The sequence below is a fragment of the Epinephelus lanceolatus genome, chromosome 9 (assembly GCF_041903045.1).
Source record: "Epinephelus lanceolatus isolate andai-2023 chromosome 9, ASM4190304v1, whole genome shotgun sequence".
Lineage (NCBI taxonomy): Eukaryota > Metazoa > Chordata > Actinopteri > Perciformes > Serranidae > Epinephelus > Epinephelus lanceolatus.
The window spans coordinates 27998973-28026528 of NC_135742.1; the positions used below are offsets into that span (position 1 = coordinate 27998973).

The 27556-nt window shown below is 42.2% G+C and overlaps 1 protein-coding gene across 1 annotated transcript in view; it reads left to right on the forward strand.

The window, feature by feature from the left end:
* The window catches only part of LOC117252301 (uncharacterized), a 322225-nt gene that overhangs the window by 26582 nt on the left and 268087 nt on the right, over positions 1 to 27556 (forward strand). The window contains exons 3-4 of the mRNA XM_078171073.1: positions 20702 to 20744; positions 23660 to 23894. Of these exons, the coding sequence (XP_078027199.1) occupies positions 20702 to 20744; positions 23660 to 23894 (278 nt within the window). The remainder of the gene's footprint in view (positions 1 to 20701; positions 20745 to 23659; positions 23895 to 27556) is intronic.

The following is a 27556-nucleotide window of genomic DNA, read 5'->3' on the forward strand; positions in this document are numbered from 1 at the left end:
AGTTTAACTTCCCAAATAATGCTTCAAAGATTTTCTGCCAACAAAGTCATTTAATTTGTTGGACATAATGTGTAAATAATTAACCTTAATCTCTAAGTTTATTTAAGTACCTAACAAAACTGCTAGACATTTAAAGGTGTAACGTTTTTAATAATTTACAGTTCTACAATGGATTGAAATTTTAAGCCTGTCTCAGTTCCTACCTCACCTTTGTACTAGATCAATCCAATTAGCAGCCTTTGTTTTATAAAATCCTTTATTAGTTAAGTAAAAAAGTAAGACTTTAAAATAATTTTATGTTTGATAATGTGTATTTATTAAAAAAAGATGCATAGTTTAAATTTTCTTTCTTCTTTTTCTTTTTTTAGAAAAAGAGATCAGTTAAACTTAATTTTATTTATCATTTTCTCCAAGGTGATTTGGCATGATAGTAATACACAATAAAATAACAACAATATGTCCAAGATTAAAATCATTTAAGGGATTAAGGAATATTTTTTGTTTAAATTTAACCTTAAAAAACTGATTAAAATCATAGAATTGACATAAATTAGAAATCAATATGAAATAAATGCCACAACACTGTTTTCAGAGTGGCTCGCTTAACACAGCGTTCCACTCCGTTTCCTCCACGCCAAGTTTTTATCAATGTCATCGTCATCCCAAAGCGTCATTTCATCTCAGTTTTCTTTTTCATGGAACATACTCCTGGGGATTCTAGTCTTTTCTTTATGAAGAATAATTGGGAAAATACCCCCCCCCCCCCTTTTTTTTCAAGCTTTAAAGCTTCACGTCGTTTTCTCTCTCTGGTGCACACACAAACACATGAGCACATTCACAAACACACACACACACACACACACACCTCCAACTCCCTGAGTAATCATTGTTCAGTGGCTCTGGTCAGCATGTTGTCACCTGTATCCCATTATGAACATTCTCACCTCAGCACACAATCACACACATACCAAATCTTTCCCTCTTTTTCTCTCTCTCTGTTTTACACACACACACACACACACACACACACACACGCACGGACGCACGCACGCACACACACACACACACACACACACACACACACACGTACCTTATCCTCCTCTCTCCACTCACCCGTCCTCCTCTCCTTTCCACTATTTGTACCCCACAATTCCACACCTGGTGCATTGCCCTTTTTCCGACCTATGGTTTGGAGCTGCCCTATTCCATCTGTATTTTTTTTTATTTTTCTGGCCTTCTATTGGTAAGACCTTGAGAATCTCTGCTCTACAACACCTTTCTAGGCCATTTTGCATTTTTGCTTTTCATACAGTTTTCCTCATTGACAATAAATGGCGGTAGGTTTGTGAGGAGGAGAGTGCAGTACAGACAAGACATCTGCGTGACTGAGGTTCCCTCAGGGGCTCGGGTCATGGGGCATCATAAGCCACACCCTTAACTGCCTCTACCCACACCCCCTGGATTCTGATTGGTTAGCAGTGTGAGGCCGGGGAAAGCCTAAATTGACTTTCCCTCACTATCCATGCACAGAAGACTTTGAATAATAGGCCAAATAAGCAGGCAAAACTAAGTTATGAAAGTAATGTTATTAAAAAATCCTTATTGATGCAGAGCACTCTCGGTATCCTCAGGCGTGAATTTTGATGATCAGGGTTTATCGGGCCGAGTGGACAACACTGTATATATACATTTTATCAAATTACTTGGTTTTCTAAGTAAACGTAATGAAACACGTTGAAATAAAGTCAGACCATAGGTACAAAAAATAAAAAAAAGACTAGTTTGTGGTTAGTTTAGGTGCAAAAATGCAAACATTTTCTTAATCTTTATTAAATGGATATTTAAAATCTCATCCCTGTAGTGTTATTGCTTTAGAGCGGGTGCATTATGTGAGGTCAAAAGGAATAAGAGAGTACAGTGTTTGCATGTTGTTTATTATTATTTTGCATTCATTAGAATAACGGATTCTTGAAAATAGTGTGGGAAGACATGAGCTGTTTTCATATTTGAATTTTAAATTTTTTTCCTTTTTTTATTGCTCTGCTTACACATACTTTTTCCCTGGGTTTTTCTATGGGTATCAATTAAGGATAAGAAATGTATTTCTAGGAAGATACAGTATGGCTGTTTGAATGTTTGTGTACATGCACACTCTTGTGTATGTATGCTTATTAATTTGTGTGTGTGTGTGCATGCACACTTGCAAACACACTCCTGCATCTAGAATACGGCAGCCCTGCCCATGCCATTGTTGTTTGGGGAGCGGGTACCCTGTCCCCATCATCTGGTTGTGACACCCGCTCTGTGGGACGTGGCAGCTCCCTTAGAAACCGGCAGAGTTCCAATCATCTACATGCCATAACCTTACGGCCGCCTTTGTCCACACCTCCGCCAAGATTCATTTGTGTCGTCCCAGCAGGTCTGACCGCTGAACAATTCCCGGGCGGAGCAGGAGGGAAATACATTTCACTGATTAAAGATATCTGGTGACTGTTCTACATGCTGTCAGCACACTGTTAGTGTTCCCCCCGACTCCCAACAACCCCTCCTCTCTCCCACTCACCTCATGTATGTCATCTCCTAGACTCCTCCCCCTCCCCCCACTCCTTCTACTTTCTTCACCTCTCACCCTATCCCACCCAAGCATGCCGTAATTTTACTACATATGTACAGATCTTTTGATAAAGTTTTAATAAACGACACACATTTCTTTATTTTTCTTTCTTCTTACTTGCTATTCTGATTTCATACAAAAATGTAATCTGGCAAAAAGAAATTAGAGGAAAATTAATAAACAGATAAAGCAATAAAAGCAAAAGTAAAGAAAAATCAACGACACAGCTTTGTGCTGGAAAGTGACAACTGATGGAAGCAACCTGCAGTCTGAGAGGAACACAGTAAAATAAGCGCTAATGCTGGACGGGCAGTGTAAATAGAGAACATGATGTGTGTGCGTTATTATCAGTGTGTGTCTGTTTCAGTGGCTGTGTGGCCTGACCTTGGGCTTTTTGCAGTATCCTCCTGCAGCGGCATTCCAGCCAGCTGTAAAATAAAATGGAGGACGGCACGCACACAGTAAATCAGAAATAGCTGGGCCACTGTGCACTCTATGTGTTTAAGAGTCCCATACTGCAGTAAAAAAAGGCCTGCAACAGGGGGTAGAGGTATAGTGAGCAGTTTTGTGTAAGAGATATGGGGCATCTCCTGACCCTCTTCCTCACCCTGATCAAATATCAGGAGTTGACAAGTTATAAATGAGGTGCTCCTTGCTTTCTTTTCTTTTTCTCCTCCTTTTCCTATTATTCTGTCTCTTTGTTCCTGCCTTTCTTTCTCTGAGGGAAAAGGCAGAACTGTGTATGACTATGAAGCTTTTTTTTTTTTTTTTTGCACATGTAGCGCTTCTCCAGACCAGCAGGGGACAGTGTTACTTGACATGTAAATTGAGATGCTAGTACAAATATGTATGCACAATTAAAGAAGAAACATTCACTTCTTTGTTCCCTTATTTGTTGTTGTCTTTGTTCACATGCAAGTTTTAGCCTATTTCATATTAGTTGTTTGACTGAACTGCCCTGCCTACATTGGCAGAAACACACAAATACAGAGTGGCCTATAACTTCAAATGACTTGATTGTTCTACTTTCTTCACTAGGTACTTCAGTATATGGGTCACATGTTTTGGAAGGTGGAGATGGAGGGGGTGTGGGAATTGGCACATCTTTTTTTGAACATTTTGCCCATTTCCATTTCAGGAGTCACCTCCAAACCCTAATTAACAGGGAAAGCCATCAAATCAAACTTTACCAATCCCAAAGGTGCCGTCGGCAGGCAACTGGCACAGACGTTCCCAATGCCACCCTCTCCTGCCACCTTTTGCTCCACTGTTAACTGACTCACCAGTGTGCCAGCGCCTGTGTGTGTGAGTGTCGTGTGCATGTGTGTGTGTTGGGAGGAGTACAGGGGGCAGAGATCAGTGGGACTGACAAGTGCTGCAACTATTATGAAGGGCAAGGATCTGGAGACATCAAACCCTCTACAGGCTAATCATCCATGTGTGCATTTGTGTGTTGCTAATTTACAATATGTGTGTCTGCAGTAGCACAGATTCATGTAGGTGGTGTTTGTGGCAGTGCACTCAAGCGCGTTTGTATGCACGCGTGCACGTCAGAGGCGACAAGCGAGTGTTAGATGTCAGTCGAGGTGAGGGACTGTGGAATATGGAGAGCAGTAGAGTGGTGCCCTGTGTGACACCAGTCCTGTAGACAAGGGTTAAGCAGGGAATAGGGAATAGTCCTGAGGTAATAGCATGGGGGCGGAGGGTTGATGAAGGGTGAACAAAGGTGATGCAGTGTTTCACAGACACGACGCCCTGATATGCTTTGTTGGCTCATTTGATAGGAGCATGTGAGTGAAGGAGGGTGCCCTCAAGGGAAATTTAATAGCAGTCAACATCAGCCTTTATGCTATGAAAGTAAAAAATAGGGTAAATATACAAGGCTGTGAGAGCAGAATAATTCGACAATGTACCGGCCAGGCTCGGGATGTGTAAGTGTATCTTTCGCTCCTTTAAGCCAATAGGACCGAGCTATTCGTAGCCTTTATTTCTGTTATCATTCAACCTGTGTCTAAGTATGAAAGCCTCAATGTACACATAGTAGGGGCACTCATCATTAAACAGCCAGCCTCCAGGGTCTCCCCTCATTGTCTCACCCACTGTTCTTTCTTCTGTTAGATTCATATCTGATATTTAGCCACAGAGCCACATTATGCTCTCTTTTCTCCCAAGTCTAGACGGAAACCAAAGGCTGTGTCTACCTCACACTGCAGACTACAGAGGTGACTCATTCCCATGTGTGCAGCACTATTCTGAACACCAGACAGGAGCTGATGGGCTCTGAACTTCAAATTCTGTGTCAGGGGCCCAATGGCATCTAGAAAAGGGTAGCAGGCAAACACTTGACCTTCCATTAATTGTCTCCCATGCATAACCACTTGTTAATTACTGGAAGAGCCAAAATGGCTTCCAAAGCTAGTTTGTAAAAGGTCACTTACCACTGGGTAATGAACAGTCTCAGCGGCTCTTAAGTTTGCTGGTCTTCTGGTCTAGTAGACCATCACAGGCTAAAGATGTATGATGTTGTAATGTGGACGAGAGGAGATGGAGGATGGTACTTTGTCTTTCAAGTTTCTTTGACCATTGTGAGGATTGTCTGTCTGTTAAAGTCAGAGTCATTGGGTTGAATATAAATTCCCTGCAGACAGCCTATTCAACATTCATGCCAAATACTGTAGTGTTAAAGTGGAATGAATGTAAGCCTATAGACGTGCGAGATGCCAATTAATAACCTTGTGGTTCATAACTTTATTACATGCACGCGCGCACACACACAGACCTAGACACACTCACACACACACACACACACACACACACACGTATGAACACACACCCCTCCCTCATCTCATTAGCCTCTGTCCCCATTCTCTTTATCTTTTCCACCTAGTCTGCATAAGGAGAATATATACATTCTTTGTAGTGACAGTACTATCAGCAAGGGTCATCTTTCTTGCCTCTTGCACACAGTATAACGATAAGGACTTGTGTTATTTTAAAGAACCTGTTCAAAGAGAGGAGTGATAATACAGCGATAAGGTGATTAAACAGAAAAGGTTTTATATGATGCACATTAACAGTTTTGTCCCCTTTCATGTCTCAGGAATGATTACCATTAAGTATCTCACCTGCTCTTTATTGCAGCTTATGAAAGCATCTAAATGGCAGCTCAGAAACTGGGAGTGAACTTTCTAGGCTTCTTCATGTATTTTAGATTATTCTTAAATGTTTTCCCAGGGGTGTTTTTCAGTCAGCCATTTTGTTTTGCATCTGGATAGAACTTTTTTCATTTTCTTGCTTTTTTTTTTTTTTTTTGTCCTTACATTTTGCGGGTCTATCAGTCCCGTGAGTATTGCACGGTGATATTAAAATTTAAATTACAGTGTGAACCCGAGCACAAAGGTCCGATCCCATATTATGCTAACTCTCCACCTGATCCATCTCATGCCTGTCTTGGCTTTGTATCGGGGTTATACGCAGATGCCTTGCATCACCACACATTTGATTGTGGGTTAGCAAAATGTGCTGGCTTCAACCTTGCAGGGGTCTGTAACCTTTCGGAGGGGTAAACATAAGAGGTATGCAATCTTGGCTGATGTTTAGTGGTATATTCTCACCTCTTTCACTCTCTACCTCTTTTTCCTCTCTCCCTCTCTACCCCTTTTTTAATAGCTCCTGGTATTGTCTTGGTCCTTGCTGACAACAAAGGGGATAAATGCAATGCCTACTGTAAGTCCCTGTGGTTAGGCCTTGGACATGACACGTGTCAGCCTATGATAAATTGGCTGTGTGTCTGTTCAATTTCAAATGCAAAGCTCTAGAGAGAGAGCGAGAGAGAAAGAGAGTGAGGGAGAAAGAGGAAAGAACATGATGGAGAATGGGGCGAGAGGGAGAGAGATGCCGGCATATTTCTGGCACAGAGAGAAAAGGATGCCTCAGATGCAGGATGTTAGTGTGTGGGGTACAGATAAGGCATTGCACAAGTTTGAGAGTGGGATGCCCACATCCCGGGGTTTGGGAGGTGAAATCTTGGCATCAGGACAGGTGCTAGACAGTGGAGGAGGAGGTGGAAGAGGGGGGGGGAGAGAGAGAGAGACAAGGAATGAAAGATGAGAGCTCTTTTCACAATGCTGATGAATCACTTTTTGCTGATGTATCCACAAGCAGTACTAACAAATTTATGTCACCTAACTCTGCCCACTTCGCTTCTATATGTGTGGGGCTAATTGTTTTTCTTTATTTCTGTCCTCTACTTTTGGCTTTTGCTGTGTGATTAGACATATACAGTAAACACTGTGGGATGCAATGATTTGAAAGTGAAACAACAAAGGGTAAAAAAAAGAAGTATGCAGTGTTTCCAGGAGATGCCTGGCTAATAATCTGCCTGTGCTAATCAGTGCAGCTGGGCCGGGAGAGTTGGCGCTCTGACACCAGGCAGCCACGCAGAGCGTTGGGGAAGAGGCAAGGATGCGAGCCAAATCCAGCTTGTATCTCCCAAGTGGAGCTTCACAGGAGGAGGGAGGGGGGGGGGTGCGCTGGGTGAGGAGAGAGTAGAAAGCAGCTTCTATACCTTGGGATGCCTGCCTGCCTGCCTGCCTGCCTGATGCCTCCATGGGAAAAGACGAAAGGATGGCACTTTTCCTTAACAATTGGCCTGCGAGGTGACAAAGCCGATATTATGGTAATGTCAATCTAATCACAGAGAGAGATATCTCCTGGAAATCCTTGGCAGAGGAGTGGCCTCGCGGGTATCTCGGGGTCTCCCAGTGTGTGCCCCCCACCCAGCCTCTCTCCATTTGAAGACTATTTCTTTCTCTGGATAGGATGGCACATTTCTCTGGTTGCAGCCGTGGATCTTGAATGGTGTAATGCATTGCGAAAATAGCATGTTTTTTATTAGCGCAATGACTTGATTTCCCTCGGTGGTTCAGGCTACCTGGCAACTTGGCACTGTTCTCTGTGTGTTTTTTTATGACTACCCCCTTGAAACAGCTTATTTTATTCATCTGTTTCTCGGTCTTTCTTTCTTTCTCTCTCAAACATTTCTCTGATTTGACCCCCTGCTTCCTCCAGCAATCTCGATGAGAGATGAGAGTCCCCACCCGTACATGTTGTTTTGACCTTTAAATGTCATTTGCAGGTGTGTTGAGGCGGCTCGTTGCTAATGCACAAATTTGATAAGAGGTTTATCTATCCCAGAATCCAAGAGGCCTGTGAGAAGAAACACTGGTCGATCTGCTGACATCTTCGCCAAACCGACCCTATAGGAAAGCTAGAAAAATTTTGATATTATAGATGTCTGCCGACCAGTGAAAGAAAGGCGGAAAGCAGGGGAATGGGACAAAAGGGAAACAGAAAGAAAGGTCCAAGGCATGCAAGACCCTGACTGTGCTGAGCCAGGAACTGTTTTTTTTCCCTGTGATCTATCCACGGCTGAACTCTCTGACACCTCATCTGCCGTGCTGACGAGACGTCCCCGTGCCTTAATTGAAGTGGGTTTGTCTCATCCCTGCTCTCCCATGATCCTCTTCTCTATGGGTCAGTGAGAGGTGGGGGGAACCCCCTTGAGTACACAGCATTGGTGGGATTGCTATTTGCCTCCTACCGCCCCACTGAGAGGATGTTAGATTGAAGTTATTTTATGCTTGGCTTAACTCTCTCTTCCACTCTTCTGCATCATATCTTCTACTCTCTCCTCTTCCTCCCTCTTTTTCACCACTCCCCCGATCCCACCATTCTTAAAACCTCTCATGCAGCAAGAAGGGAGGAAGGCATCCGTTACAGTGTGAAACTACTGTGATTTTATGGAGGTCCTGCAGTTGAATAGGTATACTTTTCCCAGTGGAGCTCAATTCAGTTTGAAATGGCTCTCATCTTTTTTTGTCTCAAAATGCATTGAATGTGTTTTCAGAATGGGGAAGGATCCAAGGGTGTGGAGAAGTGCCTTCTTTCGCTTAGTTTGTTAAGAATAGGTTTAAGAGTCACTACTACACCACAGTGGCCCCCTACCAAATGCCTGTTATGTACTTTGGTGTTAAAATTGTGGCATCTGTAAGATTATGGATTTTTTTTTTGTCAGTTATTAGTTACATTCAGACAGAGTTACAGTTTCACGCTTAAAGGAGTTGTATGCAATATTCAGAACATTAATGTAGCAGCAAACAACTATTTGCTGTGTAAAGATATGTGGAGTAATGGCAACCTAAGCAGAGAATAAAGTTATACTGCCTCTCCTTGTGTTGTAATCTTAGCTTCTCTGTTGTGGTAGACGGTCCGGCCACACGTGCATGTCAGTGCGTGTGAGTCCTTGTGGGTGTGTCACACTGGCTAGCTAATCGCTGCTGCTCTGCAGCAAGTAGCGCTGATATTGGGGTGGCGTTGCCACAGAACACAGCACCCACCCTCCAATTCCCAACATCTTAACAATACCCCCTTTTACACTGCCACTACAAGATAGGAATTTTTTACGCTGTTATGCTGCCTTGCTGTTTTGTTTAGAAGGTACACTTGCGGAATGGGCGGACAGAGTTGTCTGGCCCTGACAATGTCTGTGTAAATGGGATAGCTGGCAGGATGGGACAGGCATCATGTTCTGACGACATATTATATGTGCGAGCCACCGACGGGAGACAGCAGCTGATAGCAGTTAGCAGCCACCCCACCGAAGAACAGTAGCCAAAAATGTCAACAAATTGGAAAAACAATAAAGTCCGTGAGCTTCTTACCCTCCGAGCAGAGGGTAAGTTAAATTGCCGAATAACTGGGACGGCAAATTATTGTTTTTGCCATGTTATGCCATTGTTATTATTTGTTATTATAAAGCGCTGCCAGTGCATATGTTATATATCCGTCACCCCTCTTTTGATTCGGCAATGATGGCATGCTGTCTAAAATCACACACTGGAATGCAAAAAAAATGCAAAGTCAGCATTAAGAAGGGACTTCGTAATGGCCCTATTGTGTGATCTCTGTGTTAATAGGAATAATGTTAGTTCTGTCAACATGGTTGCCGTTGTTAGCTCTGTTTATTGTGTTAGCACCCTTAGCTGCTAGCCGCTGGCTTAACAACCTCCATGGTGAGAGACATGTGCAGGCTATTCCCCCCCAGACTCTGAATCATAGATATGCTCTAAAGAGTTTAAGTTGTAAACACTACAGGAAGCAATGGCACATCACGCGTTACTTGCGTACGCACAGGCACATGTGAGTTTATACGTCTGTGTGTGGTGTCCTGCGTGTGTGCGTGCGTGCTTCTTTATGTTTGTGTGTCTGTGTGTGTTCCAGAGTCAAGCCTGTCTCTAGCTCTAAGTGTTGTGCGCATTAGGGTGATGAGGGTAATGATGTGCGAGGCAGTTGTGTTTTGTGCCAGGGCGACCCTGCGGCTTGCACCCCATTCCCAGCCCAATGTGTTTCTGATTCTCTCCATCCCTCATCACCAGTCAGCTTCTTCTGACAGCAACCACATACATATGAAGTTAGCCTACAAGTATGTGCACACGCACATACACTCAGACACACATACGGTATCTATACTTGCATTCATACATATGCAGTAAACACAGAACATATATACATACACACCACACCTCACACAGAGTCACGTCAAAGTGCACATATTTACAGCCACATCAAGGTATGCATACACACACACACTTGATTTTTTTTTTTTTAGCTACACAGTGGAATGATCATTCCACCCAGCTACCTCTTCTTTTTACTCACATGCAAGCGCAAAGCAATATTCAACCTCATTCCAAGGGTGAAATGGTAAGGTCATTGCATAAGTAGAAGTCAGCCTTCATTCGCCATTTCGAGATGCAAACATGTGGGTAGACTCACATTCACCCATATAGACGTACTCCCAAAAACCTGTCAGAAACATGCCTCTGCATATTGATTTTACTGTTGTCAGTGCTATTAGAAAGATTTCTGACATTCCCTGTATTTCCCACCTACTCACTGTGGGGGTCTGGCTGGGACACAAAGGCAAATATATGACAAAACCCTCTTCAGCACAGCTTACCTTTATGGTTCACTGCTGTAATTGGCCTAGGGTGAACATACCCGCTCGACACTGGCAGTAATGTATTTGAGAAGATATTGAAAAAGCTGATGAGGGAGACACAAGATGTGTTGTAGAATACAAAAGTTAATAATGGTGGGGATTTTGACGAATGGATCTCTAAATGTATCCTGATATCGGCCTAAATTGCATTCTTTTGCTCACAGTTTTTTGTGTTTTTAATTTATACATTCTCTCATTGACTATGCAAGGTGCTTGTGCCATAGAAGAGAGCAGTTCACTTTGTGTGGAGGATAATGCATGCAGAAGAAGTACTGTTGTGTTATGTATATACAAATGTCTGTGGAGATAGTTCAGACAACACTGTGAAACCCTCCAGTACTGTCATCACACAGACACAGTGAATGTGTCTAAAAGAGTCATGGACTCAACACTCGTACAATGTGCTTTTGAGTACATACATATCATTTTATTGCTGCATATATCACCCCCACACTGAGACATCTGAAAAGAGAGCATGATCTATACCAAAACATTAATCATCATTCATTGTATGTTAATAAATTCAGAATTTCTCCATTTACCATGCGGACGTCCACGCGTGCTGGAAATGCAACCTTTCCAGAGCTCATAAATCACACACACTGAGTCATCTGACAAAGTACCCCAAACACAGGCTGAGGCGCTGCGATCCCTAGGGCACAAACACACGCCATCTAATGTGGCGGAATCAGAGCGGGGACCAGAGCTTTCTGACGGTGCTCCGTCGCCAACCACTACCAACAAGGAGCGTTCGCTGCAACCTGGGAAAATAACAGGCAGAATCAGAGAGGATTGTGGGATGCCCCTCTCTGTCTCTGTCTCTCTGTTGCTAGTTTCCCTCTGTCTTCTCCCTCACTGCCTCCAGGGGTTGAGGCCATGTACAAACAACAACACTTACACCCAGAGGGTTGGTTGGTGCTGCGTACAGTGGGGACCACCTGTCTTTGCCTTATTAGACAGATTTCACCATTGAATCTTTAAAAAGCGAGGGACTGTGAATAATGTTACTTCCAGCACTTTCAGTTGTCTGGCTGTGTGAAAATATGCAGCGTTGGTACCCTTTTCAAAATCCTCAACCAAAAACAAAACAAAACAAAAAGTACTTAACTAGGAGTTCAGGAGACGTAACGGAGTATCACTGTAGCTTTGTGCAACTATATTCATAGTAGCTGTTTGTGCATTATTTGTTTTATATAGCACAACTGTGACATTCATCAACCATAAAACTAAAGCTAAACTATAACAATACATCTGTGCTTAAACATTGCAGATAATACGTTTTGTAGATCTCTTAGAACATAGATTTTAATTAAAGTATTTTAGATGATTTTATTCAGTCTGCACTGCTCTGCGCTCCTCCATTCAGCACAAATTGCTCCAATCTGGTGGTTCAGAGAGATTACCAAAAGCAAGACGAGAATCTGAGCAGATACAATAGCTTCTCCTCTCTATACCACCGCACAGATGAAGAGAAACAGATTTATCTGCTACCAACTTCAGAAGCTGAGTAATAATGGGTGCTTTTCAGGTGTAAGGCTGTTATTTATGCACCTACATGACAGATTAAATTATTTTTAGCCTGCGGGGAAAGGATCTCCATTGTGTTTCCCTTTACACAGAATAATCATGTCTCTTTACCTTTTAGCAAAGTGGTCACATGATCTCTGCGCTGTATACACTTGCTTTATGCTTCAGATTAAAAGATTAAAGGCTTTGTGGTGAGGAAAAAGACACAAACAGCAGCCCAATGAAAACCATGATACTGTCAGAAAGGGTTTGAGTTGGTGCTACAGTTGTGTTGTATACATTATAGAGGAGACCCTCTGTAGTGCGATTAGGAAGATAATGTCATCACATGTTAATGACCGGAGTGTTTGCAGCGTGCAAAATGAGTGCCCTCTGATATGCAAAGCACTTCTGCTGAGAGAGTAGAATTGTCTGTATGTATGGAAATCCAGTGGAAATAGAGACGCAAGTCTGTGCAGTATAGAACAGACAGCATTATTTATCCCCGTTTCTCCTTTTCTCTCATTTCCCTCCTTTTTACCCCCCTTTGGGTCTCTGGATCCTTTCCCATCTCTCCTCTGTTGCCCGGGCCTATCCCTGGCTCCCTGGAGACTGGAGGACGAGTGGTTATTTCTGACTCTGGAAGATGGTCGTGACTAATTGATTCGACATCTGATGGAACGTGTGTAACGTCTCTTTTCCCCCGCTGCTCTAGCCTTGCCACTTGCTCAGATGAGCGGGAACCATTAATGTATTGTGCATATATTTATGTACTGTACGGCTGTGTTTGATATGAGAAATGTGTTTATGCCAGCACTGTCTGTGTTCCTCTGTAAACCCCACGTAGTGTTGTCCCTGGTAATCTAAATTATTACTGGACTGTTTGATGTCATCCTTAGAGAAAAGAAATTCTGTATACCAGTGCATTCCCATTGGTCTCATAACAATGGATTATATGGCTAACACTCAAAATACTCCCACTTATGTATCTGTTAGATCGCTTTGTATTGTTTTTACATGTTTTTGAGATGTTGCACCACATAAACACAATTGATCCCAGAGGTGCTTTACTGTAGGAATGAATCTAATTCACCTATTGAAGTTTAGTCTTTTCTCTTTTTCTCTGCCTCTCCTCTCCCCACTGTCTTCCACTCCTCTGGTCCTCTATCTTTGTCTTTGTGGTGTGGTTTTGGGTCGAGTCCAGAGACCTAATGAGGCGGTTCTGATGGGCCAAGTCCCACAGGTCTTGAAGCTGCAGCAGGCCACTGTTGATGCCCACTCCAAAGTACCTAATTGATCTAATCATTTAGCCGATTGGTCAAAGTAATCAGTCTCTTGTGGGCACACATGGGATGAACAATGACAAGTGTTTAGTGGCTGTAGGCCTGTCTCTTACTATAATAGGCTGGAGGTAGATAGGGCTATATGTATGTGTGTGTGTGTTTGTGTGCATGGATGTCTGCTTATGAATTGCATGTGCACACAAGGTGCCGGGGTGACAGTCTGCTGAAATGCCTTAGTGAATAAAAAGTTTATGGTTGTTTCAGTTTCCTTTGCTCATCCAAAGTTTCTGTTTATGAGATAAATTTTTCATGAAATCTTGATAACTAGAGTATAAAGTTCTCATTCAAGCCCACATGGAGTGGATAATGTTTTGCATGTAATTTTAATGAACAGTGTAAAGTATATTTCAAAGAAGTACCCTTCATTTACATCTTTAAAGGTCTACAAAGCAGGGCGCAATGGAACTTCCTTTATGAGGAAGACACATTCAGTATATCGTCTGGATGTGGAGAAGGCCACTAGGGAATGATCAAGTGTGCATCCCATCGACCCGCATCCTCTTCCCCATTACCCTGACATTTCATCCCCACATTTAATTCCAGGCCTTTCTAAAGAGCAGGTAATAGTGCAGAGGGGTACAGGGACCCAGAATTAAGCAGTTTTACACCGAAGGGTAATTTGGTGTGATAAATGTGCCGTCGCTAGTAACTAATAATACATATTTTAAGTAGCGGCGGTGCGGCTCCGCGGCCCAGTAAAGGTAGCATCATTATTAATGTGGGAGTCGCTGCGTGTTTTAGTCAGGGTTACGGCACCAAGGTCAGAGCTACGTTTCACTGAATTAAAAGCCATTTTGAGCTATGGCACTCCTAATCAACTCGGACCTAAAGGTGCATAGCTCAGTTATAATGAGGCACCAATGAATTTAAATAAACAGCAAGATCTAGTGATTTATAAAGGCAATGTGCTATCCTTATAGCTCGTTAGCCATGACGGATACTCTTTATTCTCTGGGCCTCTTTACCCACAGGACCCTGAGCTTTTAACCAAGTAATGTCTGCCTCCATTGTCAGCGGATACGCATTCGGAGCAGGACACTTATCCCCGTCATTATGAAAAGTGGAGACACAATACAAGAGTAATGGTAATGTATGCCATCCAAATAGGTGATTTTTCTCCTCCCCTCCCTCCGTTTTTCGCCGATGTAAAAACTACCCCAGAGTTTTAGGCCTATGAATTCATCATCATATTTTCACAAAGGGTTTTTCATATATCCTGAAAGGAAGCATAATCCTTGATAGCGGAAATGTTTTGCATTTAAAGGGGTACTTTTGGTCGGGGAATTGATGGCGATGTTTGGGGGGGCTGTAGAGAAAGGAAAGTTCTAGTTTTTAGAGTGATCACTTATATGAATTATAATTTTTTTTTTTGAGCGAAATAGTCAGTGGCTTATTTCAACTACTTTACTTTGAAATAATAGAAACTTCTGCAGTCAATGCGCCACCATTAATATGCTGATTAGGAACTTTCTAGAATAATGATGTTTGATACTCAGACTCTCCATCCCCCACATTTTAGGAATTAATTCTTAAACAGTCCCTGTCTGGCAAGGGTAACTTTTTCCCTACTTTTCTTTTCCAATATTGATCTGGCCAGTGCGACTACAAGTATTGCTCCGGGTTTTGCATTTCTTAATCTAATGACCCTGGGAGTATAGTTAGTGCTTCAACTGGGGCCAGATGGGGCAGTGAGGCGTGCACATGTAGCCGCCTCTGGCCGCCCCCCTGCCGCTCCTGTTGGGGCATGCCAGGGCATTAGTCACTTCATCAGGTTCTTTGTTGCCTGCCTCTCTTTTGTGCTGCCCTTGAAGGACGTTGCAAGCAAAGCCATGGCTACAGCCTCCTCTTTACATTTTGATACAGCTTATTTAAGGGACTTTTAGAAATATCAGCAGCTTGAGATGAGTTTTTCCCTCCTTTCTTTTCAAGCTCTGGATTCAGGATGTGTTTCCTTCTCATTGATTACAGCTCAATCAGCTCACCTCATGTTAAGAAGTGCTGGTTTTATCAGTGCACATTTTATGGCATCTGTTTAATCACAGAGAGATTTTCTCTTAACTACTACAAAGTAGAGACTAGTATTCCACCACTGAGAGTGTAATCGGTTCACTTGTGCATGAGCAGGTACCGTTTCCTGATATGCATTACACTTTTCTTTGTATGTGGCAGTACCTGAGGCCATTCTGAATTTAAATTGACATCAAATATTTTTATTTTCCGAAGTACAAAAGTGTTGACTCACCTCCAAAATACACTTGTTTGATTTCCCATGTGAACATAGTACACAGTGACACCCATAGCTTTCACCATTCAGAGACTCACTCACTCAGCCTCTCACTGTGCTCCACATTTCAGAGTAATTTTCACTCCTGACACCACGGCTCTGCCTACCTGCCAATTTCTGTCTCGGTTTCTGAATGGGTGATTTGTAAAGCCATGTTCACCTCAACACTCAGAAGATTTACTCAGGAGTGAGCTTGCCAGGTGTTTGAGCTGTCAGTTTGCTCTGTGTTCACAAACTTGCCGAAGGGAAAGTAATAGCCATACTCCGGTTGACTCAGTCAACAGAGTTGCGATTGTAGTAATAGTGGAATACATATGGTCATTAGTATCAATTTGTAACTTGCAACAACAAAAGTTATTTCAATTTTACATTTTCTTTTCATTAATTTCCTGTGCTACTTGTTTGTCTGAAAAAACATTACTTACACATGCTGTAAAATGTTTCCTCTAATGATTAAATTTACTGATGTCTTTTTAAATGTCACGACAGGCTCAAAGGGAATCTGTGTGATCCAAACATATACCCATCCCTTTAATACCTGCATACACACTGTTCTCTCCTCAACTTATGTTTTCGATTTGGTTACACATCCTCCAGCTTTTTCTTTCGCTGGTTACACTCCCTCCTCCGTCTAACCATGGTTTATAAACAAGCTGTAGTTGTTTTTGGGGCTGGAGGTCGTTGATTTGTCTGCCTCTCCCCGTAGGTCATTGAGGTCACCATGGCCCCGGAAGCATCAAGCTTTGAAAATGAGAAGCCCCGCTCGGCTCTCCCGCTGGCGACCGGGAGCACCCCTTGCCCGCGCCCGCCCTGATGATTAATGCCACCCCCGTCCAGCCACAAACCTTTCTGCCTCAGATAATGCCAGGCAGCAAGCGCGGCTGACACTTTTAATGTATAATTAAGTAGAAAAAGTCAGCACTGGCTATGCAAATTTTTTAAAATGATAAATGACGCTGTACAGCAGCAGGGATTGATTTGGTGTAAATGAAACTAATTAAGGAAATGTCAAACATAATTAATAAAACAGGTTTAAGCTGCAAAACATTGTCAATTGAATGAATGAGGAGGCATTGGCTCCCATTGTTCAGGCTTTATTTAGGTCTTGTGTTTAGCTTGTTCCCTGCTCCAGAATGCTCTCTCCCCTCCTCACTCCCTCCACCACCAATTCCCTGAGAGGGGGAAAATAAATTTGCTTGTCTCTCCGCTGACTGTAGAAATTAATTGCTGAAATCTTGTCCCATCCAAGTGTTACATTCACACGCAGGACATTAACATAACTAATTTGAAAGAGCTCAAATGACTGCATAATGGAGCTCCGTCACCATGCATGACAGTCGCTGGTCATACCAAATTAGCTTGGTTTTATAATTGAAAATTTTCCCCCCCTTTCTAATTTTTACACCATTTCCCTCCTTTTTCTTCATCTACTTTCTCTTCTTCTTTGCTCCTCTTCCCTCCATGGTATCTTTCCTTTCTGTTCCGTTTTCTTGATAAGAACAAAGGTTTTATAATTTACAAAAAGAGTGCTTGACCTATAATTAGAGGAGTGAGGGGAGAGGAGGGGGAGTGCCAAGTGGTGGCAGCAGAGTCAGATCCTTAGTCCTGGTAATGATGCTGGAGACCTTGTGGCCCCCGGGGAGGCAGAAGAATAATGGGATGGGCTATTTTTATGGGGGAGCAAAGCAATGGGCCACCAGCCGCTGGGATGCTGGTGCCTGGGTATGGTGCAGAGCAGCAGGGGCTAGCAGGGGGCTAGTGGGGGGCAAAGGAGGGTGAACACTCAACCTGCCACACTGCCAGCTCTCAGCCCTGCCCATCAGTTCTGTACGTCAGCCTGATGCACCACTGTCGGCCTCTGTGCCCCCGCGCCAGCCGCTGCCCTTGCCGCAGAGAGAGAGAGAGAACCATTTGGGTGGGTGGATGAGTGGGTTGGAGGGGGGCAGAAACATCTGCCACTCTGAGGATAACAGAGGACTCAAAGATACAAAGTGAGGGGGGTATCACAGTGAGGTGATGCATCTGGATACTCGGATAAATACACATTAATGGCCTCACGAAGACCTGGAGCAAATAATACTGCTAATCAGTTTTAAGAGAGACTGCTAAACTAACCACATCCTCAACTTTGACCATCCACAGTTAACTCTGTAACAGTCAACTGGAGTTTTATGTCCCCCACCCATTATGCACTTTTGTAAAAAATAATGAAAATAATCTCAAGCTATAAATGCCATTATTGTACACTGTTTGACCCAAGCCCGGTGCTAACAAACACAGATACTGTTAATAATGTGCTTGTGTGCAGACGATCGCAGCAGACCTACGGCTGCCAATATTTTTTGTGTTTTGGTTCTACACACTCTAAGCACCGCTATTTATCATACTCCCACATAACAATCCTCAAGAGTTAAAGGAGCAAAAGAAAACGAAAACAAGAAAACAAAAAGTACGAGAACAAAAGAAAACAAAAACAAAAAAAAATACAAAACAAGAAAATAAAACTCTGGAACAGTCACAGTCTTTATTCCCATTGCATTTTCATTCTCATCTTTATTTCATTATTCCAGCGAGGGTTCTTATGCTTGTAAAAGTAAACTTAAATCCTGGACTCCTGTACAGTTTCTGCATTCCTTATGCATGACAGTAACAGCTCTGCAGCAGCCGTAGCCCCCACGCTCAGCTGCTGTGCTGATGTATTTAAGGATACTTGTGTTTAAAAGCATAACCTTTAATGGATGTAGTTTTATGAAAGTATTTAAGTGTTTCTTATTATTGCTGCGACCAGACAAGTGTACACAGACTGGAAATTACCAGTAGTTCATAATGGCTGTGGTTGGTCCAGTGAGCTGTATGTTCAGGAGCATTTAAAAGCTTATAACATGAAAGCATACTATTAGTGGTGCTTCTTTCTGATACCCAAGCTGGAGCTGAAGTTACAGCCTCTTTAAGTTTATCTTGTTCTGTAGTAAAGTAAAACAAAGCTGACTACAGCATACTGTGCATACAGTAGTTCATGCATTCTTTGCTACAACACACTGACCCAAAGCAGTGTTACACTTCCACATGGTAATAAAACAGCTTAAAGCTAGAGTACCAATCAATACACACGCACTCACATAAACTGTTAGAGACAAGATTATTAGCAACAATGACTGATCTTAATTAAATAATATTAAACAATAGTCAAAAGTAAATCCACCCCAAAGTCTGAATATATAGCATTCTTACTTAGGTGAGTAAAACAAAAGAAAGATAACTAAACAAGACAGGCTGAACAATATATTTATTTTACATTATTTTATTTATTTTTATCGTCATCTAGAAGTCAACGTGAGCACTAAACACATTCCTACAGATGGCATTGCACTCAGGGAATTTTTTTAGTTAGTTTTTAAAGAGAAAATCAGAACTATGTTTTTTTATTGGTGCTGTTTGTTTTCAGCTCAGCGTTCAATTTGTTCAATAATAGATTGTTTCAATACTTTTTTAATTCAACAAGCATTGTGTATTTTATCAGTATACTGAAAGCAGAAGACAGACCTGACTGCACTTTAATTTATTGTAGTAATATTGTTATGTTACTGCATATCACATATTTTCCTCATATTGTACGGCCTCACTGAATACATATAATTATAAAGAACTGCTTTATTTAAGAGTCTCAAATTACATCAGGTAATGTTAATGGAGCAGTTAACAGCTGAAAAAAAGAGTTGACAGTGGTGTGATTGCTGCAGTGGCAGCCTATAAAAGCCTCTGAAGAACATTAATACCTTGTTTGCTTTCTTGTAATTACCTAAAAAAAGCACTGCCAGCATTAGTAGGTAGCATATAATTTGTAGTGTGAGCAAATAGGAACATCTAAGTCACAATAAGTGTGGCGTTCTTGTTCCTGTGTTAACATATAGTGTAAGTCCTTTGAAACACGCTGTACTTCTCGTAAAATCTGTGACCTGTTTTGCACATTTTCCCTAAAGTTTCCAAGTGGTAGTTCACCTTTAATGTTATTTCCTTTCACACATTTTGCTGCAACTCTTTCGTACAGCCCAACCCTTAAAATGCCAAGGGTCACGAGTCAAACATATGCAGCACGGATTACAATTTATTACCCCACATTTGCTTGATAATTTTTCTCTTTTGACAAGCTTAGGTAAATCATATAGCCTACTCTATAATGTATGAGGACTCTGCCGGCTTGATGAGTAAAGTCCGTTGCTATTGGCTGTTACCCCTGTGGTGTTTGAGTTCCCACAAGACCAATAAAGCTTGTCTGTGTTCCGACATGACTGGAATCACTGCAAGAACAGGTAGAGGTCCAGGTATTTATAGAAACCATATGCAAATGGATCAGTGCCACGTTGGATTGTTAGAGCAGAGAGGTGACAGTTAAATACATGTACATAGAAGGAGAAATATATAGGCTTCTCCCTCTCTTTGAGACAAGTCTAATCAGTTAGGATGGCCTCCTCTTCCTCATTTCATTTGAATATATTCAGCTCGGACTCAGACTAAGAAAGTGTCTCTTCCCTCCCATGTATATTATTCCTTCCCGCTGAAGGCTCATTATTTTACAGCAGGGTGTGTGAGAGGTGGCCCCAGTCTCTGAACTCTCTGTCGAGGCTGTATTAATCAAACTTCACACAGCGGGGAAGGGTCCACCCACTGACACGGCACCACTCATTCTACACTTGAGGACAAAAGGGAAAACACACAACCTAAGCTGTTACTGTGAAACTGCTAAAGCTTTTGAAGATAACCAGTTTTTACTTTCACAACAATAGCCCCTACACCCTTTCAAACAGTGTCCATATTTAAGACAGTATTTAACAGCGTTGCTTATCCATTTCAGTCAACCTGTGTTAAAATTGTCCTCTTCCTTTTCTCCACAGTGGACAACAAGATCTTTGCTTGGGGAAATGGCACCAGTGGACAGTAAGTTAATTACAGTAGTAAAAAGATGTAAATGAGCATGTGAACAGTGTGTATTCCCTCTATTCTTGGTGTTACAGCACTGTTCAGACTTTCATTGCCCTTGCTTTGCTTTAGGGGACTATTCAGGTGTCCATAAAAGTTCAGCTATCTGTGGTCAGTTTTGTTCTGCCCAATGGTCATTCAAATGCCTCACTGTCTTCTCTTGCCATACTGCACAGCTGTATATTAAACTGCAGAGAGACACTACAGCACATAGACAAACAAACACAGAGACAAGTTGTTTTCCTCCTGATGAGCTTCCTTGTTAAAACTTCTCCAGCCAGAAGCCAGTCTGGCTGTAATGACATCTGAGGGCCTGGGGGCTGCAGTGATTCAGTGGCCCTCAAGTACTCAAACAGCAGCACTGCAGACCTCAGAGAAATACATAAAAGAAACAGAGGCATCACTTCTCACTCTCTCATCATCTCCCATTGTCCCTTATTCTCCTTCTCTCGCACTCCATCTCTCCGTCTGTCTCATTCTGTCTCTTCTCTCATGATGCTTTGACCCCTCTAAGCAGGTCGAGGCTCTCTAGTGGGGAGCTTATAGTTGGAGGAGCCTATAGTTGGAGCTCCATAACACCCACTTGCAGAGCAAAGGGTGAGCATCTCCGTTACACAACTGGCACTCTGATATCTGAAAACTCCTCAGCTCTCCTGTGTGTCTCACTGGAGGCGAGTGAGGAGAAGAGTACGAGGGAGCTGTGTAAATTTAAACTGGCAAACTTTCTGATGGAAATAGCAGTGACCCCAGAGTGGTCTTGTCTTGAGTTGAAGCATTGTTGTAATCAATACAGGCTCTCGTGGGGATGGCGGGCGAGGACCTTTCGTTCCCCGTTTGTGGAAATAATGGAGAAGACTGTTTGTTATTTTTCCCAGACATGCCGCAAACTAGCAGATATGGCCGGGGCATTGCAGGTTATGACGCTGGCTCAGGGAAACAAATACAAAGAGGAGCATTTTATCAAGAAGCAAACAGCCGAGCTCTGTTTGAAGCTGCTGGGAGCTCACAGGTCACAGGGGTGCTGGGGCTGCGTTTGACCAGCTCATCTTGAAAAGGGGTCTTGGATGTTCTTTGTTCACTCACACTGGGGACATGGAGACAGCAACACAACTCCCAGCCAAGGCCTATGTAAAGTCATTTGTACAGCTACAAATTGAGCTAGGTTCAGTTATTATTTCTTCCACAGGAACGTAAAAGTGACCTCCCTGAAATATGCCTGTTAGACACACTCCATATATGAGTCTTGTCTGTATAGAGAAAACACAACGGAAAGACAATGCCATAGTATTGCTGTGGGGGTGTACTGTATACTAAAGAGTGATTTTTCCTACATTAAAATTACACTTTACTTGTAGATGTTAATCGCACAAAAAGAATTGAATCAATGTTTATTTTCCTGTTTTCAACATAAATAATGACATATTTTTGTTTTTGATTTAAACATTTTTTTGTAAATCAGTATTTTATTTGCATGACAATTCTACAAAATCAAAAATATTTGTGATTTATTATCAGGGTCTATACTGTTATTTACCCTCAAGAGATAACATTTCTCTTTTTCTTTCAAGGGACATTTTACCCCCAAATCAAAAGTACGTTATTTTCCTCTTACTTGTGGTGTATCAGTCTAGATTGTTTTGGTCCGAATTGCAGAGTGTTGTAGATATCAATCGTAGAGATGTCTGCCTTCTCTTGAAGATAATGGAACTAGATGGCACGCAGCTTGTGGTGTTTAAAATGCCCAAAAATATGTTTGAAAATCTCAACAACAACGTGTCTTTCCAGGAATCTTGACCCGTTATTCGAGATAATCCACAGACCTTGTTGTGAACAGTTTCATGTAGGAACTATTTTCTTTTTACTAAACTATACCTGCCAACGGTTTCACTGCCGAGAAGGAAATGTGCACCTACTCATGGACGAGAGGCTTGGTGCTCATGTGAGATGTAAACAGCAATGTTGTGTTTCTTGGCTGAGCTGTAACATCAGCTGGCATAGTGGTCCTAGGTTAGCTAACAGTAGATGCACGCTTCCCTCTGTGCAGTGATGCAGTCAGTGGGTGTAGTTTGGTAGAAAGAAAATAGTTTCTACATTAAACTGCTCACAACAAGGTCTGTGGATTATGTTGAGAAACTGCATCATGATTTCTGTAAAGGGACATTGATGTTGAGTTTTTCAAATGTATTTTTTGGCACTTTGATCACCACAAGCTGAGTGCCATCTGGTTACATTATATTAGAGGGAAAGCCATATTTCCAACTCACACCACAGTAGGAATGTTTGGATTGTTAAATTTCAGGCTGACGCTGATGTTTAAAATAGCAATTTGGTTGATAACCGATAGCGATGTTTGTTATTGTTGTCTTATTGTTTTTGTCGTTATTTATTCCCCCTTTTGTGCAAGGGAAACCGAGAAATCTTAATTGTAAAAAAAAAAAGTAACTAAACTGTTTTAAATTTATTCAATCATATACATTCATAAAACAACCTTTAAAATAATACTCATTTGTACTGAAAAGAGCTTGAACGCATCTTAATATAACACAATGCAACCTCTATCAGCAGGTAGTTGTGGGCATTGGCTGCCTACAGATTATGTTAACTAGCTCTCCTCCTGCGATGAATCAACACATATTTGTCAGCAGTCAACGAGGCGAATGTCAGCCAATACCAGTGTGTGGCTGAATAATCAGTGCAATCCTTACACCAAAACAATCTAGATTGGTAACAGTATTACAGGAAGGAGTAAATATATATTTATTTTTAAATTTTGGGGTGAACTTTCCCTTTAAACCTTCCCACAAAATATCATGGTGTCCTTAACATGACAGAGAAGAAACCATCAAATTATATTGTTTGTGTGCTTTTCCCAGGCTGGGTGACGGAGAGAGGACAGTAAAGTACCAGCCAGTTCAGGTTAAGTTGCCACAGGAACTGACCACTAAAGGAAGCGACACAGATTTGGATGTCGTCAGCATAGTTGGTGTGGCCTGTGGAAGCCGACACTCCTTTGTATGGACTGAAACTGGACAAGCCTACAGTTTTGGGAACAACTTTTACGCACAGCTTGGCTATGACTTCCAGAGGCTTGACTTCAAAGAGCCCCAGGTATGAGGAGGATGATTGAGTGTTTACAGTGATCACGAAATCAAAACTACATACATGATTAATATCTGAAATGCTTACATGTGGCATGACACACAAAACAGCAGAAAAACGTGCACTCATTACATTCAAACCAGTGTGATTTCCTAATGTCCCCTTAATACATCCACATAATCTCTACAGTATAATATCATTAGTTTTTAATTCGTTGTTGTTTTGTGTGTGTGTGTGTGTGTGTGTGTGCGTGCGTGTGAGGGAGAGAACGAGAGAGGAGGGTAACGATGGAGGCAGGCCTGTGTGATGGATACCTCAAGGGCCTGGATGGCTCTTTGCTGGTTGTCTCTCTCTATCTCTGTCCTTACATGGCTTTCCATACAGTAGCATGCTGCTGAACCATACAAATCCTAAATTAAGTGCTGTGGAATTGAAATTGGCTCTCTTGTGAAGTGTTCCACTTGCATTGGAGCTTAATTTTGCCTACTCATATCATTTGATTCAGTCCCTCAGTCCCTCTTTTGCTCGCTGCAGCCCATCGCTCCCTCTTCCTTCTCATGCAAAATAAGCCCATTTAATGTGACAGTGTCTAGGTGAATGATTGCCACTCAACACTTGATATATGGGCATGTGCTTCTGTGCGCATGTGTACTGGATATATTATATTTTCGACAGATTTTCCCAGTCCCTCGCAGTGACATCAGTGCATTGCTACACATTACATCTTTCTTTTTTTTTTCTTTACACCCACCACAAATTGTAATGGATGGATTAACAAAAGACAAAGAGCCTATGTGGCAGAGTATTTCACTCTGCTCTCTCTCTCTCTCTCTCTCACTTAGACCAAATATTGTTTCCTGTTTTTATCACCTTCTGTTTCTCTTGTGCTAAAGTCAGAGTAGAGTAGGCATGTCATCATGATACGAGAAATTTAGTAGTTGATACCAATACTAGTGAAAGTCCATGATTACCAATATCCAATTTGATACCACTTGTTTTCCTCAATCTCGGGTCCTCTGCCAGAGGCTTGGGAGTTTGAGGGGTCTGCACAGTATCTTAGCTGTTCCTAGGACTGCACTTTTCTGAACAGAGACCTCAGATGTTGTACCTGGAATCTGCTGTCTGCTGGAGCCACTCTCCCAGTTTGGGGGTCACAGCCCCAAGTGCCACTGGCAACACTGTTGCCTTTACTCCCCACATCTTTTTTTAGCTCCTCGTTAAAACCTTGGTATTTTTTGAGCTTATTGTGTTCCTTCTTCCTGATGTTGCTGTCACTCGGGATTACTCCATCTATCAGCAGTACTTTCTTCTGTTGTTTGTTGATCAATACAACGTCCAGTTGGTTAGCCATCACCAAGGAGTGTATGTACATATCTATCTATCTATCTATCTATCTATCTATCTATCTGTCGTTCTATCGTTCTATCTATCTATCGTTCTATCGTTCTATCTATTGTTCTATCTATCGTTCTATCGTACTATCGTTCTATCTATCGTTCTATCTATCTATCTATCTATCGTTCTATCATTCTATCTATCGTTCTGTCGTTCTATCTATCGTTCTATCAATCATGTAAGATGTGACAGTTGGTCTTTGTGGTAGGCTATTTATCCCGCCCCTCCTCCATTCTGATTGGATGGTTGGGTAAAAAGTGACAGAGACAAGTGCAGCAATTTACCCAAAGCTGAACATTTATCAACTCTTGGTGACCTGAAAGTGCAGAGCTTATTATTATTGTAAATACACAATATTCCCATTGCAAAGAATTAAGAAAATACACTTGCCTCTGGAAAAAATGCTTCATGAGGCGTCAAGGCGGGGCTTTTGCTACAGCTGCACTTGTTGCTGTCTTCCACATGTTGTTGTTGATCTTCCATGCTGATAGGCGTTCTTCTTCCACCAATAGCATTTAGTGGTAGCCTAGAACATTTGTAGGCGTTTATACTGTCCCATCAAGTTTGGAAAAATTACATTTCCTGTACTTGGAGTAAAACGAGTACCCTCATGTTTTCAAAAGTTTGGCATCAACTTGGTACCAAAGTATTGGTTCTCATGACATCCATAGTATGGAGACTTTCAAAGTCTCCTGAAACAAGTTCTAACCTGCTCAGTCACACAGTGCTATCTGATTTATCTCTGTTCCTTTCGGATTCCATTTCCTTAAAATCTTAACTACCAACAGATGGTTAAGTTTTACTGCAGTATTATCAACCATCATTTCTTGCCTTCCTCCCACAGTGAAGTGTTCAGTTGCTGTTTTTTTTAAAATGGGAATGCTGTTTTCTTGTTATGTTATCTGTTGTTCTTCTGGCCTTGTTCCAGCAGTAACATAAGACAACTCCCAGAAGAGAGGCCTGAGAGTTCATATGAGACTGGCCTCACACTGGGGGGCGGTGGGGGCGTAGACAGTACCGAGCCACCTGGCAGCAGTATGGAGTCCCAGGGGCCAAAGCTCTCACCTCTCGTCTCTGATAAAGGCCACTGGGATCTGCATGACTGCATCCAGCCCTCACCTCTTTCTGTTTAAGCAAAGGATACTGAAAGGGGGAAATTCAGCAGCAGTACTAGAGAATGGGACCTGGTGGTATGTGTATCCCAGAGTCAGCCTCTCTTATCATTCTAGCTGTACCAGTGGCCTCTGATTGCCCCAGGTGGAGGCCCAAACCGTGGACTCTTTCTTGTATACCACCAACCTCCATCTTCTTTTATCCTTTTTGCCTCCTTGTGTTCTTTTTTCCTTCAGTAGGTCCAGAAAAGCTGCTCCACCTCCAGCTATCCCCCAGACTCCGCACTATACGATACTGGCTATTGTTGTAAAGAATCTGTAGGTTGGAACTGCTGGCTTCACCCCTAAGGCTCCATTTCTCTTTACCCTCTGAAATGGAGTGGTAGCAGACTGCTGAGATCTGAGAAACACTATATTCTGTTCTTTATTGGCGTAGTGATAAGGTGTTGGGATTCTGCTCACACCTGTGAGCCCATTGTTCGGGCCCGCTATGGCATTTCACCTGCAACAGACAAGGTTAGACCAGAGCTCCTATTTAATGGTTTGATTGACATAATTTTAATGGCACACCGTGGGGAGCTACATGTCTGTGAACGGAAATGAAAGTTAATCTTATTTTTTTTCCGCCTCTCATGTCTCTGCCCCCTCTCTCTCTCCCCTCATTAGGACAATGACATTGTCATTTTCTCAGGGTTTTGAGGGATGTGTTTGTATGCAGATAGGACAGTCCCTCTATAGTTCCCCATGTCCTGCCTTATATAAACATTTAGATAAGAATTAGCAGTCATTGGCTATGTTATTGCGGTAGCTGTGGTGTTATCGAGCTAGTATCATATACCATAGGTCTGTTTGTTTTTGTGTGCATGAATTTTTTTTTTCCTCTGTATACATAGCATAGCTTAGTCTCTAAGTAGGTTAACACCGCCTAGCTGAAAATGTACCACCCATTGTCTGTATTTCTACAAAACTAGGCAAAAAGCGACTGTGGGAGCATGAAAATAAACTCGGTTCCTAAGTGTGACACGTGTGCAGCTTGAGCTTGGCACGGCATCCATGTTCAGCCTGGCTGAGCACAACTTGTTTGAATGTCATATTTATCCCTGTGTTTTGTCAGAAAATTAACTTCCTGTGAGTTTGCGGCAGAGCCGAGCATATGGCCACAGC